This window comes from Hypanus sabinus, chromosome 3 (assembly GCF_030144855.1).
Source record: "Hypanus sabinus isolate sHypSab1 chromosome 3, sHypSab1.hap1, whole genome shotgun sequence".
NCBI classification, from domain to species: domain Eukaryota; kingdom Metazoa; phylum Chordata; class Chondrichthyes; order Myliobatiformes; family Dasyatidae; genus Hypanus; species Hypanus sabinus.
This window is the reverse complement of record NC_082708.1, coordinates 144,641,926-144,658,845: the sequence shown is the minus strand read 5'-3', so window position 1 is coordinate 144,658,845 and position 16,920 is coordinate 144,641,926. Positions and strand designations below refer to the sequence as shown.

Genomic DNA, 16,920 nt, shown 5'->3' with positions numbered 1-16,920 from the left:
TGAAAATCTATCTACATCCATTTTAAATATGTATGAAAATAATTTGTTTCCATGTCCTTTGATGAAAAGAGCTTCAAAGTGGTGCAGCTAGTAGAGAGGCGTTATCTCACAGCTCCGTGGATCCAGTGCTGTCTGCATGACATTGGCATGTTCTTCTTATGACTCTATGCATTTCCCTCCCACCTCCCAAAGGTGTGTGTTATAGGTTGATTGGCCACTGTAAACTTCCCCTGCTGTGTCGGTGAGTGAGAGACTGGGCTGTTACCCACAGCTGGTGGGAAACCTGAAAAATAAAATATGAGATTATTGTAGAATTATTATAATAGGTGTTTAATCATCAGTGCTGATTCAGCGGGCTGAAGGTCCTGTCTCCATTTTCTATCACTCTGTGATATTTCCCTGACAGAATAATCTGTACTTCGTATCTCTTTTAAATAGTAACCGCAAATATAAACAATCTTCTTGAACTCTGGTAAAAGCCAACATTCTGTTTTAATGTGGCTTTTATAATATAAGTGAATGGTTTTACAGGTCATTTCAAAAGGCAGGGAAGAGTAGTCCATGTTGTCCGTAGTCACACATGGGCCAGAGAAGAAAAGATAGTAGGTTTATGGGAATTTCAGGAAATCTATTTTGTAACATTTGCTAAAGGACAATATAATAGATGAATTCTACTTTTAAACCAAAATGGATAGCAGAATAATCCTTTGCTCCTTGCAGTTTGGAGAACCAAAGCTTTTTATGCATCTGTATTGCTGCTGTCAATTAACAATTCTATAGGAAATGTGTCAAAGCACAAACTGTTTCAGCCCTTCGACACTCTCTTGAAAAACATTATGTCCGATTTTACCCTATTCATTATCTTAGAAATGGAACATTACTAGCAGATGGGGATGTGTGAAATGTAACAGCTGTCAAAACTAAATCTATAAATGATCCACGGGAGTCCCAGCTTCCCTGCAGACATCCCCAGTTCTCTCATAATAAGAAGATATTTGGCAAAAGTTCTGGAGCCCCCTTTAAAATCACTCTCCCACTTTGTTAATAAGAGGAACGATTTACTACAGGCTCAATAATAGTGGCTCCTGCTGTGGCATTCACTTGATAGTTTTTATAAAGGCCTGTTAGCCACTGCCTTATAAAATTGTAAATTCTACTACCTACATTTCTTCCCAGTTCCACACTGAGCATAGAGAAATTTAGGGATTTTGAATCAATGGACTTCTTAACTTGGTCCTAACTTTGAGCTTTCAACAGTCAATAGCTCCATTGGCTTGACTCAGTGGGATTTTGGTGCTGTTTGAGTAGCCTGAGTCTTTTTAGTGCTGATGGAAGTGTAATTAGGAAGATTATATTCAAGCTCACCCTAAGTTTCATTGCAGTAGTTGTACAGCTATGAGGACTGGAGAAAAGCTAAGTGCAGCAAATACATAAACTTCTGCAGGGCTAGTGTGACAAAGTGAGGTGGATCCCTGCCAGGTCAGAGGCAGAGAATTCTCAGCAGAGGGAGCTCTAATCCTGGCCCTGTGCCCCCCCCCCCCCCCACCCCACCCTGACACTGAAACCCCTGGGAAAGATCCCCTGCAATTCTTTCACCCTGTAACTCCCATCTGCTTTGCTGTACAGCATTGTGTTATTTCCTTTTGCTTCTGCTGCACTCCTCTTAAATCAGGGATGTATTAGATGCTTGTTTGCACTAGGAAACATCTGCAAGCAAATCTTGTCCTATTTCCAATATTGTGCAGTGTTTTTAACTTGAAGCAGCCTTGTACTGAGAAGCAAGCTCCAGATTATGCAGAAGGTAAGTTAATAACACTGACTTGTTGTGACTACAAGGATATTTTGTTGATGATTGGACACACTGTCTAATTTTATTCATTCACCATGGGATGTGGACATGACTGATCATTGAGGAGGCAGGTTGTATGGTTTCACAACAATCTTTCACTCAATGTCAGTAAGGTGCAGTTTCACTTCTGATTGGTTGCATCACCACCTGGTATGGATGCTCCGATGCACAGGATCGAGAAAAGCTGGTAAAGATTGTAGAGTCAACCAGCTATGTCATGTGCACTAGCCTTCTCATCGAGGACATCTTCAAAAGGCATTGCCTTGAGAATGCAGCATCCATCATTAAGGACCCTCACCATGCACGTTATGTCCTCTTCTCATCACTACCATCAGGGAGGAGATATGGGAGCCTGAAAACACATACTCAATGTTTTAGGAACAGCTTCTTGCCCTCTGCCATCAGCTTTCTGAAAGGCCCATTAATCCATAAATGCTACCTCACTATTTTGAGCTGTTTATGCACTATTTATTCATTTTCTATATTACTTATAATAATTTTTATGTATTACACTGCACTACTGCAAAACAACATATTTCATGAAATATGCCAGTGATAGTAAACCTGATTCCAACCGTGATGACTGCATTTATTGCCCATCCTTAATGGCATTGAATGGAAGGAGCATTTAAGAGTGAAACACATTGGTGAGTCTTAGTGACATGTGGACAGACTGGGTAAAAATCAAAGATTTGCTTTGCTTGATGAAACAGTTTTACAAGGCAATAATTACTAAGACAATATTTTAAATGCTTGGATTTAAATTTACAAGGTGTTCTGGAGGGATTTGAACCCACAGCCCTGAATCATTGGAATTGGTTTATTACTGTCACATGCACTGAGGTACAATTAAAAGTTTGTCTTGCATACTGTTCATACAGATCTAATCGTTACACAGGTCTAGACTCTGATTGCTGAACAGTTACTTAGAAACAAAGTTATCATGCCTGTTATGTGACAATTTTGTCTCGTATTTACTAAGTTGCCTAAGTGCCAAGTTTTTATTGTTGTATTCCGAAGTTTGTTATGGCTCCTCTGTTTTCCCTTAACAGTGTGAAGCTGAGTTTAAAGCAGCCCACTCAACAAACAAATCTACCCTGACTGCATGGTTCATACAGTGCATATTAAATTGCTGTTTGGATCAAATGGGATTGGCATCTGGTGTCCTTTCCTGGTTAACCGGGTTAACATGGTTTTAGGAGCCAGGGTAAAGTACAGACCATTAGGGTAGTTGGATGAAAGATTAAAACCAACATTGGAAATAAAAAAAAATCATTAATTTTCTGTGAATTTGCTGTCCTTCACAAAAAACAGCATTTAAAAGTCTCTTTCATATTCTCTAATCCTTGCAAATGATCATCATTCAATGTGCGCTAAGTGTACACTAATTCTAATTGACCAGAATTATGTAATGATAAGAAGCATCTCACCAACATCAAGAAAATAAGAAGTAAAAGGGGAAACAGAGCATTTGACGACTCATAATCTCAATGGATTCTGCAGATGCTGGAAATACAGAGACAAACAGACACAATTTTGGAGGAACTCAGCAGGTCAGGCAGCAGCCATCAAGACAAATAAACAGTCGACGTTTCGGTCCAAGTCTTGATGAAGGCTCCCGGGTCAAAGCATCAACTGTTAATTCCGCTCCATAGCTGCTGCCTGATTCAATTTGGCCCCTCATACCTGCTGTGGTATTTAATAAGATCATGTATAATCAACTCTCTTAAAATAATCAGCTAAATCTAATAAATCTCTAACCATAAATCAATTTGCCCCATCCCAAAAACCTACCTCATTAACTTGTGTTGCCTTCCCTTGCTTTTAAGTTCATAGTTACCTAGGTAGAAATTTTATATAATTGTAGTAAGAACTGACATCTAGCCCTTACGTGAGTGAACAAGTCTCTATAAAGAGAGAATCAACTGTTGTCCTCTGCTCATTTTATACCAGATAGCCCTCTATAGCTGCACCTTGTCAGTAGATCACGTCATTAGCTAGGACCTTTTTAAGCTGTATCTGTCACAGCCAAGGACTTGACTGTGCAGCAGATTCGGCAATTGTGCTCATGAATATGCATGTGTCAACTAATTATTTAATTATGGCAGTATTTTACTTCCTTCTCGTTGTAGCGCTTGTTAAGACTTGAGAAAAGCACAGTAAATTTATGCTGCCTGCTTGCATTTGACCTTGCCTGAGAAAGTGGACTGACGCTGAAGACTAGTGATGTTTGTTTTATAATTAGATATTCCTTTCAGCTGCAGTGTTGGCATCCAGTTTTCCATTTTGAGAGTTTTAGTTAACAGCCCTGCTTGGCCTAGCATTTTTTATTTTCTTTTCGCTTAACAGCCTGATTGCATTAAAGTCTGTGAACTATCGACCCACTTGAGTGTCTCTCTCTCCGCACTTGGGCCACATTGGAATGACCTGACCGGAAGTCTTGACTTCAAAGATGGACCCGGCAGATAGAGCGCAGCTGACCTTGGTCCTGAGGTTCATTGGTCAGGTAGGGCACAAACTACAGGCAATTGAATCTGTCCTGGGTGAAGTTACTGAAGCATTGATGCAGATAATCTTGTGCCGCCAAGCCCAATCTCATCTAGAAGAACAGGTATCATCCCTCGCCGCAACTGTTCAACGGATCACTGTAGACAGAGTCAGGTATGTGCGATCTCTGCTCTCACAGCCTCCATCCACAAACTCACTGCAAACAGCAGGGTCAGTGCGATTTAGCAGCCTCTGGCCGCATGTCCCACTCCCAGCATCTCGCAGGTCCTCCTTTTCTGCTGCCCCAACAATCTTTGCCACTCTAGCTCAAAGATGGGGAGTTCCAACACAAGAACTAAGAGAAAAGATCAACGTCGAAGCCATGGACGGTCAACCGGCCAGATTCACCTTTCCACCAAATCCCTCAAACTTGTGCTCGAAGGCAACCACAGTGAAGAACTGTCCTATAAGGTTGATTCACCTGAATGCCACTGATGCTTAGTCTCCCCTGGTTATCCCAACATAACTCATGGATTGACTCTCTTAAAGCACTCCAAGAATGGGGAGGGGATGCCTGTCCATCTGCTTGAGTCCAGCTGAAGCTCTGTTCCAAGAATCCATTCCAGTATCAGTTAAAAATGTGGATCTATCTGATATTCCAGCTGAATATGCTGATCTTCTTGAGGTCTACAGTAAAAGAATGGCCACCTCCCTGCCCCCAAACCAGCCATATGACTGCAGCATAGGCCTCATACCTGGTGCTAACCTCGGGGCTGGCACTTTTCCCTCCCTCATCCTGAAATGGAGGCCATGGAGGAATACATCAGGGAGGCAATGGCCATGGAGTTCATTCATCCATCAACCACACTGGCAGGAGCGCGCTTCTTTTTTGTGAACAAGAAAGATGGCAAACTTCATCCATGCATCAATTATTGGTCCCTGAACAACATCACTGTGAAGAACCTCTTCTCTCTTCCCCTGCCTGCATCTGCATTCAAACATCTCCAGGGAGCAACCATATTTTCCAAAATTGATCTGCACAATGCTTAGAATTTAGTTCGTATGACAGAAGGGGATGAGTGGAAGACAGCTTTCAACACCTCTAATGGCCACTGTGAGTACCTCATGATACCCTTAGGTCTGGCCAACACCCCCGCTGATTTCCAAGCTTTAGTTAACGATGTGCTCAGGGACATGTTGAACCAGTTTGTTTTTGTGTATTTAGATGACATCCTTATCGATGTCTGGAGATGGCTCCTCAAAAATAACCTGTACGCCAAGCCCAAGAAATTCGATAAAGACTAGGTGTTGTTTCTGGGCTATATAATTACCCCAGGCAGTTACAGAGTGGCCCAAATCATCTACAGTCAAACAGATATGGTGTTTCATGGAGTTTGCAAACATGTATCACCGCTTCATCCAGAACTTCAGCTCTATCGCTGCTCCCATTAATGCAGTCACTAGGAAGACCTGCAGGATTCCATTGGACAGACAGTGCCAACCAAGCATTTTCGAAGTTTAAGTGAAGTTTCGCTACTGCCCCCATGCAGCAACACCCAGACACATTGCAGACATTCGTTGTCAAGTTGGATGCATCCGATGCCAGCATTAGAGCTGTCTCCTCTCAGTGCTTTCTGCAGACAATCAACTGCACCCTTGTGCTTTTCTACCCCTTTGCTTGACCCTGGCCAAGAGTAATTATGATGTTGGGAACCAGGAACTTCTGGCTGTCAAGGAGGCAGTGGAGGTATGGTGACACTGGCTGGAGGGGGCAGAGCATCCTTTCTTGGATTGGACAGATCACAAGGACCTCTCCTACATTCAGGACGCAAAGCGAATCAACACCTGTCAAGTCTGGTGGGCTCTCCTCTTCATCGTTTAATTTCATCCTCACCTATCGTCCCAGCAGCTATAATGCCAAGGCCAAAACTCTGTCCCAGCAGTTCGACTGATCTGCGGACAACGCTGATCCGGAGCCCATCCTTCCTCATTCGTATATTGTTGGTCCAGTGATCTGGGGAATAGAGACAGAGGTGAAGACCTCCCAACAGTTGGACCCAAGCCCAAGTGGGGAACCTCCCAACCAGCTGTTTGTCCCTGCTACATTGTGCTCCAAAGTGTTGGAATGGGGTCACTCCACCATCTGGCTGACCATCCAGGAATTCAACAGACCCTGGAGTTTATTAAGAGACAATTTTGGTGGCCATCTATGTCCCAGGATGTCCATGACTTTGTATCTGCCTGTCCCACCTGTGTACTGAACAAGACATCACACCAGCATCCTGCTGGTTTGTTATGTCCGTATCCTGTGCCCCACCTCCCTTGATCCCACCTCTAGGTGAATTTCATCACTGGGCTGCCCCCATCTAATGGAAACACTTACATTTTGGTCGTTGTGGATCAATTCTCTATGCTGCCCACTTCATTGCCCTCCCTAAGCTCCCATCGGCTCGTGAGACTGCCACACTCATGGTTCAACACACGTTCAGGCTCCACAGCTTTCCTCAAGACATAGAGTCTGATTGTGGACCACAGTTCACTTCCCACCTTTGAATGGCTTTCTGCTGTCTTGTAGAACCACAGCCAGTCTCTTGTCTGGTTCTGCCAATGGCCAGACAGAGAGTGAACCAGGAGTTGGAGACAACCCTGCACTGCTTACCTCTTCCAACTCCACATACTGGAGCTCCCAATTGTTTTGGGCAGAGATCACCCACAATAACCTCCAGATGTCCCCCACAGGTATGTCCCACATTGAATGCCACAGGGGATTCAAGCCACAGCTCTTCCCTGACCAGGAGATCGATGTAGGAGTTCCTGCTGCTGAACAGCTGATCCATCACTACAAGCACACCTGGAGGCAAGCCAGGACTTCTCTGCTGAACGCACAATAGTAATATGCCCGGCAGGCTGATTGGTTCCACCGAAAGTTAAAGCCTTTCAAAGCCAGGTGAGGAGATCTACTTGGCATCAAGGGATCTTCCCCTGAAAGTCGAGAGCTGCAAATTGGCTCCGTGTTACATGGGACTATTTGTGGTGGAAAAGGCTGTCAACAAGGTCTCCCATAGACTGCATCTATCGGCATCAATGAAGATCCACCCAGTATTCCATGTTTCGCAGCTCAAGCCAGTTACTACCTCTCCCCTGGCTTCAGTCACACCAAACTCCCCCTCCTCCTCACTTGGTATATGGTTCCCTGGTCAATACAATGCGGCGTCTCCTGGCATCTCGCTGGATACATAGTAAGGTCCAGTACCTTGTGGATAGGGAAGAATATAGTTCTGATGAACGTTCTTGGATTCCCGGTGAAGGACATCTTGGAGAAGTCACTCGTCTGGAACTTCCAGTGGGACAGGTCTGTGGTGCCTTAAGAGCTGTGCCTGGGTAAGGGGGCCCTGTCACACCACGGACTTGGCTGCGCAGCAGATTCGGCAATTGTGCTGGTGAATACGCATGTGTCCCCTAATTATTTAATTATGGTGATATTAACTTCCATCTTTTCGTTGAGACTTTGGCAAAGCACAGCAACATTACGTTGCCTGCTTGCATTCATTGCCTGAGAGTGGACTATAAAGTCGACTGACACTGAAGACTAGTGGTATTTGTTTACTATCTAGATATTCCTTCCAGCCTTGTGTCGGCATCTAGCTTTTCATTTGAGTGTTTTAGTTTGTCAACCCTGTTTGGCCTACGGTTTATTGTTTTTCCTGTTCACATTGAAGTAAGTGTGTGAATGATACCCCTCCCTTTCTCTCTCTCCCTCGGTTTCTGCTGTTATGATAGTACTATATATAATATTGTACTGTATATGTAATATTGTTTTGACACCATATTCTGGATTTAGGAACAATATGCTTAAATTAATGTATCTAATCTGACATTATGTGCCAGCTAGCTTGCATGTAGTTCTGTTTGTCACACTATAGGAAGGATGTAGAGACTTTGCAGAGGCTGCAGAAAAGGTTTACTACAATGATGCCTGGATTAGAAGGCATGGTCTATAAGGAGATGATGGACGAATTAGGATTCTTTTCTCTAGAGTGGCATAAGCTGAGCGGAGAAGCTGAAAGAGGTTTATGAGATTATGAGATGCCAGACAGAGTGGATAGCTAGTAGCTTTTCCCAGATTCAAAGTGTCTAACTCTAGAAGGTACACACATAAAGTGAGAGGGGGTAAGTTTAAAGGAGAATTGTAGGGCAGTTTTTTTAACACAGAGAGTGCTGGGTGTCTGGAATGTGCTGTCAGCGAGGGTAGTGGAGACAAAAATAATAGAGCTTTTTAAGCAACACACAAAATGCTGGAAGAATGCAGATTTTAAACATCTGCAGATTTTCTATTGTTTGTCAGCTGTTTAAAGGGCTCTTAGGCACATGAATGTGCAGAGAAGGTGGAAATGGACAGTGTTTTATTACTAGTTTAATTAGCTCAGGTTAACGTCATGGGCTGAGGACCTGTTTCTGTATGTTCAACTCGTTCACAAATTGACTGACATTGTCTTTCCCTACTTAAAGGGAAAACTAATCAAAGAGGAATTTTGTTATTGATAGAAGTGTAGTTTATGGAAATCACAAATGATCCCATCCAATTGATCAAATGGATTAATTAGTACAGAAAATATGAGATGAAAGGGAGAGAATTCACAATTGTAGTATCTGCTCCTCCTAAAGCTCCAATATGACCTACCTTCTGATGCATTTAGACCCAGTAGATCCCACAGCATATCAAAGGCTGGCAGTTATCTTTAACTTGTTAAGTATTGCTATGGCATGGGAAAAGTCTGCAACCAAGCGTGCACAGCCACATTACAGTAACCCTCTCATCTACCATTGGTTAAGTTCCTGCACTATTCACATATTTAATGCCCTCACTAGCACTAGCTCAACCTTGAAGCTCTCATTAACCTACAAGTAGGGAAAAATTCTAGGTTTTCATCATAATGTTAATGGAAAAAGTAATTCCTGATTTTTCTCCTAAAGGTGGCTGCCCATCAGTGGTCGGAGCATCTCATTCATTTTCAGTTGAGGGAAAAATTCTCACACGGTAGGAAAGAGCAGGACAGAAAGATTGTAAATAGAAATTTGAAACATAAGAAACCAATATTAAATAAACTCTGCTTTTGAAAGATGAATTTCTCCAACGAATTCTCTACCAGCATCTGTAATCATTCTCTCCTCAAAGTCAGTTCACAATATGTACAGAGATCCCAACATTAAATAGATTTTGTTTCTGAAAAGTAAATTTCTTTCATCTGCTTTCTTATAGCTCCTGTAATCATCCTTTCCCCAAAGTCAGTCCAGAATGTGACTGGTGCCCAGGTCTACCTGGCCTGTGAAGTGAAAGCTGTTCCAACTCCGATTGTCACCTGGAGAAAGGTAGGACACAGGCAATCAGCAGGATATTTTATTTTTCTCTTATAGAAAGGCCAGTCAAAGATGAAAATCCAAAACTGTAGTAGACATACCTGTACCGAAGGATACCATGCAATACTAGGACACAGTCTGAAACTGTGAAAGGTAATTCAACATTGCAGTGAAAATTATGATATTAAAGACACACTAAAACTCTTTGTGCTTGTGACAAAAATATAATATCACCAAGAGCAGTCTAGAACTTTGTTGCAGATTTTCCATTACTATAGATGACACTTTATTTAAGTAGCAGGCTGTCCCGAGATGCAACAGGGTACAAAATTCCAACATAATCCGAAGTCCCAATACTGTTGATCACAATCTTCAGAAGCCAAGCAGACCCCTAGTGAAATAGTCCCTTGCTGCTTCATAGAGAGCAACTGCAAACTCCAGATATTTTAATGTCAAGGCAGCCTCCGTGAGTTCTGGGAGCACGCCTTCCTGTAAACCAGCAACTCTAGAAGACTTAGATTTACACTAGCTCACAATAATCCTCAAGAGAAATACTCAGTACGGAGAAAGGGTTTCTTCCCTGCTGCAGGATCCTTCATCCTCCATGTGTGTTGTACACATGACAGTAGCTACATTTGTTAAGCTCCAGTTTGCACACACTGTCATCAAGAGTTGCTTCCTCAGCACATTTCCTTTGGAGTCTTCTGAAGATGCCAGATGGTGTGACTCATGTTGAACTTGTACCAGCGCATTCTGGATGTCAACCACAGAGCAAAGTATTGGCCCAGATGTGCAAACAAAGAGGGATATGCTGGTGAGTTTGAGACCTAAAACTTTCAGACTGTGGAGAAGATGAAATATGGCAAACAAGGTTTTAAGTTTAAAGTTCAAAAAGGCACCGCAAGAACATGTCAGATTACGTGCTTTGTTCTTGTAGGAGGAAAGCAGAATTCAGTGAAATTGATACATTTTGGCTTTGGCTTGATAGCTGCAATATTCTGGAAAATTCGGTAACAATTCATCCTTATTATCAGATACTGTTACAGAGAAGCACACAAGCACATATGAAAGCCAATGATAGACTAGGAGTATCGTACAATGTTTAAATTAGCACATTCAACAGTACAGAAGAAGCAGAAACAAGGATAGACCGTTCGAGTTCTGCAATACAATAACTTGATAGTTGATCTGATTCTATCCTCAGCTCCCATTTCCTGCATATCCACCATCATCCTAGATTCACTTATAGGTCAACATTTTCATTAGTTGTCAGCCATTAACCAGACCGTCAAACACAAGATGAGCAAGGTTTACTCTTTACGTGGAAAAATACCTTTCCTATCTTTAAGAGAATCTGTAACCAGATCTAAATAAGTACCTGTTGTTACGTGTAAATTCTAATTACGCATTTTAAATTGAATTTGCAAGTCCTCACATCTGGGAACAGAGTTGTATTGTCTGGTGTGAAGTGCTGGCATGCATGTAGACTGATGCACAGCCTTCTGTTTATTCATTACTGCACATTTCCATAAGTCTGCATTGATGTAGTACTTATTACCTTCTCATCGCTCAAATATTTACACTTTGACTGTGAGTAGGTCACCGAGTCACCCAAGGGAATAAAGCTTTTGGAAGAGCTACCCGGAGATCGAGTGAATCTTGCAGTTCAGGTCCGCGGTGGGCCATCTAAACACGAAAGCACCGGATGGGTTCTGGTAAGTACTAGATTGGACACGTGCAGAGATTAGGTAACCCAGTGGTGAGTGAGGCAATCATAAAGAGGCAAGTTCTTTCATTAACAAACTGCTCTACAACCAGCACCACTGTTCTCTGACAGTCCGGGAAGAATGCATTAACCTTCATCTCTGAGAGAAAATCCAGATCAGCAAGTGTTTTATTAAGACTGCTTTGTATGGCTTAGAAATGGAATGATTTTAAGAGATCTCAATTAAAGGATTACAGAATCAAAGAGAAGGCATTTACTCAATGTACATATTAAATGCCTACTTTCTCCTGCTTGTTTCGATATTGGTTGAGGCCATTTCCTTTCCTAAAACGCATACTCTGACGCTCTGATGGAAATACTCTTCCCTTTCTCCACCAGACCGTTCCAGTCTCCCACCTGTTCAATCAATATGCACCATCCAGCACGTTAACACGTTTATGTTTCTCCTGCAAAGGACTTTTGTCCTTTCAGCAACAAAAAAATGAAAACACAAACAAAATCATTATGTAAATTAACAAACAATTTTCTTCAAGGCTAGTGGTCTAAAATAGCAGCTGAAAAGAATCAGCATAAAACTAATATCTGTCAGTTATAGATTTTTAAAGTTGCCAGGGTACTTTTGATATTGTGTATTTCCCTGGTGGTGTTTTTTATGTGAATACTTCTTTCTAACACCACTCTGCAGTAATCAGACAACCTTCCCTGCAAAATGCCGGGTGCAGAGCAATTTTTCACTGGGTGACTTCTCGAAACTGGGGAAGTTTATTGCCTACACATAACTCTTTTTAACATTTAATCAAAAAGAGAGGGAGATGATGCATTTTCCTAAATGGTCTTCATTAATGGCAATTTATTTATTAAAATGAGGGCTACTTAAGGTCCAGCTGGATGGATATTTTTAAAATTGTTTTCTTAGTAACTATGACTAGTGATTTGTAATTAAAAAAAATACTATCAAGTATTTCTACCAATAAATACCAATACTGTGATTTCATTAATGTATGGACTATACATAGTGTTCCTAATGGGTTGATCATTATTTGCAGTTCAATGTGCAATCATTATTGGTTCTACATATAATATTTGTAACTCAGATCCTCCTTATAACTTAGATAAATCCACTGACAAAGGAAGACGAAGGTGTTTATCAATGTCATGCCAGCAACATCCTTGGAGAGGCTCAGACTGAAGGCACAATCACGGTCACGGAGAAGGTCATTATGACTAAAGGTGCTATTGATACTTGGGAACATAATAACAGACTGGTAGCCTAGTGGGAAATTATGTCCCATTAGAAAATGTGACTGAATCTGCAGAAACGTAATGGATGTCATTCAAACACAAGGAAATCTGCAGATGCTGGAAATTCAAGCAACACGCACAAAATGCTGGCAGAACGCAGCAGGCCAGGCAGCATCTAAAGGAAGAAGCACAGTTGACGTTTCGGGTTGAGACCCTTCATCCAGACTAACTGAAACAAAAGACAGTAAGAGATTTGAAGGGGGGATGGGGAGATCAGAAATGATAGGAGAAGACAGGAGGGGGAGGGATGAAGCCAAGAGCTCGAAAGGTGATTGGCAAAAGTGATACAGAGCTGGAGAAGGGGAAAGGATCATGGGACTGGAGGCCTAGGGAGAAAGAAAGGGGGAGAGGAGCACCAGAGGGAGATGGAGAGCAGGCAAGGTGTGATTGTGAGAGGGAGAGAGAGAGAGAAAAAAGGGGGGAGAATTAATGAATAGACAGATAGATAAATAAGTAAGAGATGGGGTAAGAAGGGGACGAAGGGCATTAACGGAAGTAAGAGAAATCAATGTTCATGCCATCAGGTTGGAGGCTACCCAGAGGGAACCATTTCACTGAACACCTACGCTCTGTCCACCAGAGAAAGCAGGATCTCCCAGTGGCCACACATTTTAATTCCACATCCCATTCCCATTCTGATATGTCTATCCATGGCTTCCTCTACTGTCAAGATGAAGCCACACTCAGGTTGGAGGAACAACAACTTGTATTCTGAATGTCCCTCCTCCCCTTCTTACCCCATCTCTTATTTATTTATTTAGTATTTCCCCCCCCCCCCTTTTCTCTCTCTCTCTTTTCTCTCTCTCTGCCCCTCTCACAATCACTCCTTGCCTGTTCTCCATCTCCCTCTGGTGCTCCCCTTCCCCTTTCTTTCTCCCTAGGCCTCCCGTCCCATGATCCTTTCCCTTCTCCAGCTCTGTATCCCTTTTGCCAATCACCTTTCCAGCTCTTGGCTTCAACCCTCTCCTATCATTTTGGATTTCCCCCTCCCCCCCCCCCCCCCCCGCTTTCAAATCTCTTACTTTCTTTTCTTTCAGTTAATCCTGACGAAGGGTCTCGGCCCGAAACGTTGACAGTGCTTCTCCTTATAGATGCTGCCTGGCCTGCTGCGTTCCACCAGCATTTTCTGTGTGTTGCTTGGATGGCATTCACTAGAAATTCACCAGAGGAAAATATTTCAATTAAAACGTTTAGAGAAGGAGCTAACAACAACCAATGTAATTGTTAAAATTATATTTAAATACATTTTTCCAATTATTGCACTGTATTATGTATCACCTCTGGATCAAGGTTCCTACAGGAGTTGGAGGAATAGGTGTGGTGTGTATCCAGAAGGTATGATATTGGGACAAACTAGGAGCTATGTACTTTCCTGGCTCAGTTGAGGAGCAATGAATAGAATGTTTTCTGGTGGTGTTCTTCTCTCTCCTACCCATTTCTCATTTTTGTTTTACTTTAGTTTCTCCCACTTTTATCTGACTTTGCTTGTTTTCTGGAGCAGAAGTTTATCAATAGTCACAGGTCATAGAACAGAATCAGTGAATTGTATAGCACAGAAGCAGATCTTTTCATCACACTTTGACCATCCTAACCATAACACCTATCTATTGAAGTCCTTGTGACTGCATCAGCCTGTGTCCCACTATTCCTTTTCTATCAAAGTACCCCTTCCAACACCTTTTGAGGGTCATGATACTATCTGCTTCAACCACCCCCTATGAAAGCAGTTTCTGAAATACTGAAACACCAACAATCATTTCTTGGTCTGCAGCAATCATCCCCATTCTGCTGTTTAGTCTGAACAACAACTGAACCTCTTGACCATGTCTATATGCTTTGGTGTATTGAGTTGCCACCATATGACAGGTTGATTAGTATTTGCATAAACCAGCAGGTGCACAGATGTACCTAATAAAGTGGCCACTGAGTATAAAGCTAATTTTTAATCTTTAGAATTTCTTCTTCCTTCTTGCTTAGAATGTTACTCACTTTTGTCATTTTTTTCCAGGTAAGAAAAAAAAGGACTTTCTGAAGGAAGAAAATTAAATCCTGGATAACTCCACATTGATAAATCCTTTTCCTGCATTTTAGAGTTAGAGAAAAATGAAACATAACAGATTGAATTGAAAATGATGTATTTTCTACCATTTTCTTCTACTTTTCTAAAGTTTTTACGATAACATTAGTACATCCAGTATAAAACGATAGGCATTTGCAGAACCTCAGTGTGCAATTGAAAATGCCTTAGATGTTCATGAAGAGGAGGTTGGTTGGGACTGAGGATGTTAGAAGCTCACAGTGATTGTATAAAACACAGATGGGTGTCATATACCTTAGCACCATAATGAAGACACTTCATGTTACATTAACCAAGTTTTAATCTTTCAGCAAAAATTCTTAAATGATACATCAGTTGTGTTGTGTTTAGTGCAATGATTAGTCTTTGAATAAGTTTTTTAAAATTTGTGGTTTTATATTTAAAGAAGTTCACTTTCAAATTTTAATGAACAAACATGGTGGAACTTGTGCAGCCAACAAATTTAGGAAACCATGCTTCCTAAACTCCTGGGTATGACACAGCACTGTTCTTGGCTAGTATGACTAATTTAGAATGGAGGTTTCCAATGAAAGATAAGAAATTTAATAGCTATCTTTGTTGTGTACTCTTTTTCAAAGTGTTTTAATAAAGATTACTGTTACTCTTCAAAAACATTTAACTACCTTTAATATTTGTTTTTCAAGTACTTATTTATTTCAACAATATTCTATAAATTCTGGGAGCAAGTAACAAATGAACAGGTAACTAACCTGTATGCCTCTAATAAACCAACTTGTACCTATAGGGCACAAGCTGTCCCAAAATACACATCCCCTTTGGGACATGACATTTATTCCTCCATCTTTACAAGTAGCCATCTGAGCCTCCAAAGCACCTTCCAGGAATAATTTGGAGAAATCTCCACTTCCCCTCCCTTCCCAATTGACTTCAAAGTTCAAAGTAAATTTATTATCAAAGTACATACAGTATATATCACCATATACCACTTGTGAGATTCAGTTTTGCAGGCATTCATGGTAGAACAAAAAAAATACAATAGAATCAATGAAAAACTACACACTATCAAAGACTGACAAAAAACAAATATGCAAAATAAGAAAAACGGTGCAAATCTAAAAAATAATAAATATATAATGCTGAGAATGTGAGTTGCAGAGACCTTGAAATTGAGTCCAGATGTCATGGAATCAGTTCAGAGTTGAGGTGAGTCAAGTTATTCACACTGGTTCAGGAGTCTAATGGTTAAAGGGTAATAACTCTTCTGGAACTGTTATCAGGTGGAGGCAAGGGTACTGGGAGAGGACCCACAAGCAGGACACAAATACGTCTTTTTTAGGTTCAATAAAATAGCGTTTATTACCTGCTACACAGAGAACCGGGAAATCAAGGAGGACAAAGAGGAACACAAACCTTGGACTTGGAGACTAGGGACTTAGATCGTCGTGGCCCTTGGACTTGGAGACTAGGGACTTAGATCGTCGTGGCCCTTGGACTTGGGGACTAGGGACTTAGATCGTCGTGGCCCTTGGACTTGGAGACTAGAGACTTAGATCGTCGTGGCCCTTGGACTTGGAGACTAGGGACTTAGATCGTCGTGGCCCTTGGAGACTAGGGACTTAGATCGTCGTGGCCCTTGGACTTGGAGACTAGGGACTTAGATCGTCGTGGCCCTTGGACTTGGAGACTAGGGACTTAGATCGTCGTGGCCCTTGGACTTGGAGACTAGGGACTTAGATCGTCGTGGCCCTTGGACTTGGAGACTAGGGACTTAGATCGTCGTGGCCCTTGGAGACTAGGGACTTAGATCGTCGTGGCCCTTGGACTTGGAGACTAGAGACTTAGATCGTCGTGGCCCTTGGACTTGGAGACTAGGGACTTAGATCGTCGTGGCCCTTGGACTTGGAGACTAGGGACTTAGATCGTCGTGGCCCTTGGACTTGGAGACTAGGGACTTAGATCGTCGTGGCCCTTGGACTTGGAGACTAGAGACTTAGATCGTCGTGGCCCTTGGACTTGGAGACTAGGGACTTAGATCGTCGTGGCCCTTGGACTTGGAGACTAGGGACTTAGATCGTCGTGGCCCTTGGACTTGGAGACTTGGGGACTTAGATCGTCGTGGCCCTTGGACTTGGAGACTAG

At 42.1% G+C, this 16,920-nt stretch overlaps 1 protein-coding gene across 1 annotated transcript in view; it reads left to right on the top strand.

Annotated features, from left to right (window-relative positions):
• LOC132391733 (insulin-like growth factor-binding protein-like 1) overlaps nt 1-15,443 on the top strand; it is a 40,806-nt gene extending 25,363 nt beyond the window's left edge. The window contains 4 exon segments of the mRNA XM_059965293.1: nt 9,597-9,706; nt 11,293-11,409; nt 12,533-12,650; nt 14,731-15,443. Coding sequence (XP_059821276.1) covers nt 9,597-9,706; nt 11,293-11,409; nt 12,533-12,650; nt 14,731-14,768 — 383 coding nt within the window. The 3' untranslated portion in view covers nt 14,769-15,443.
• The last annotated feature ends 1,477 nt before the right edge of the window (nt 15,444-16,920 follow it).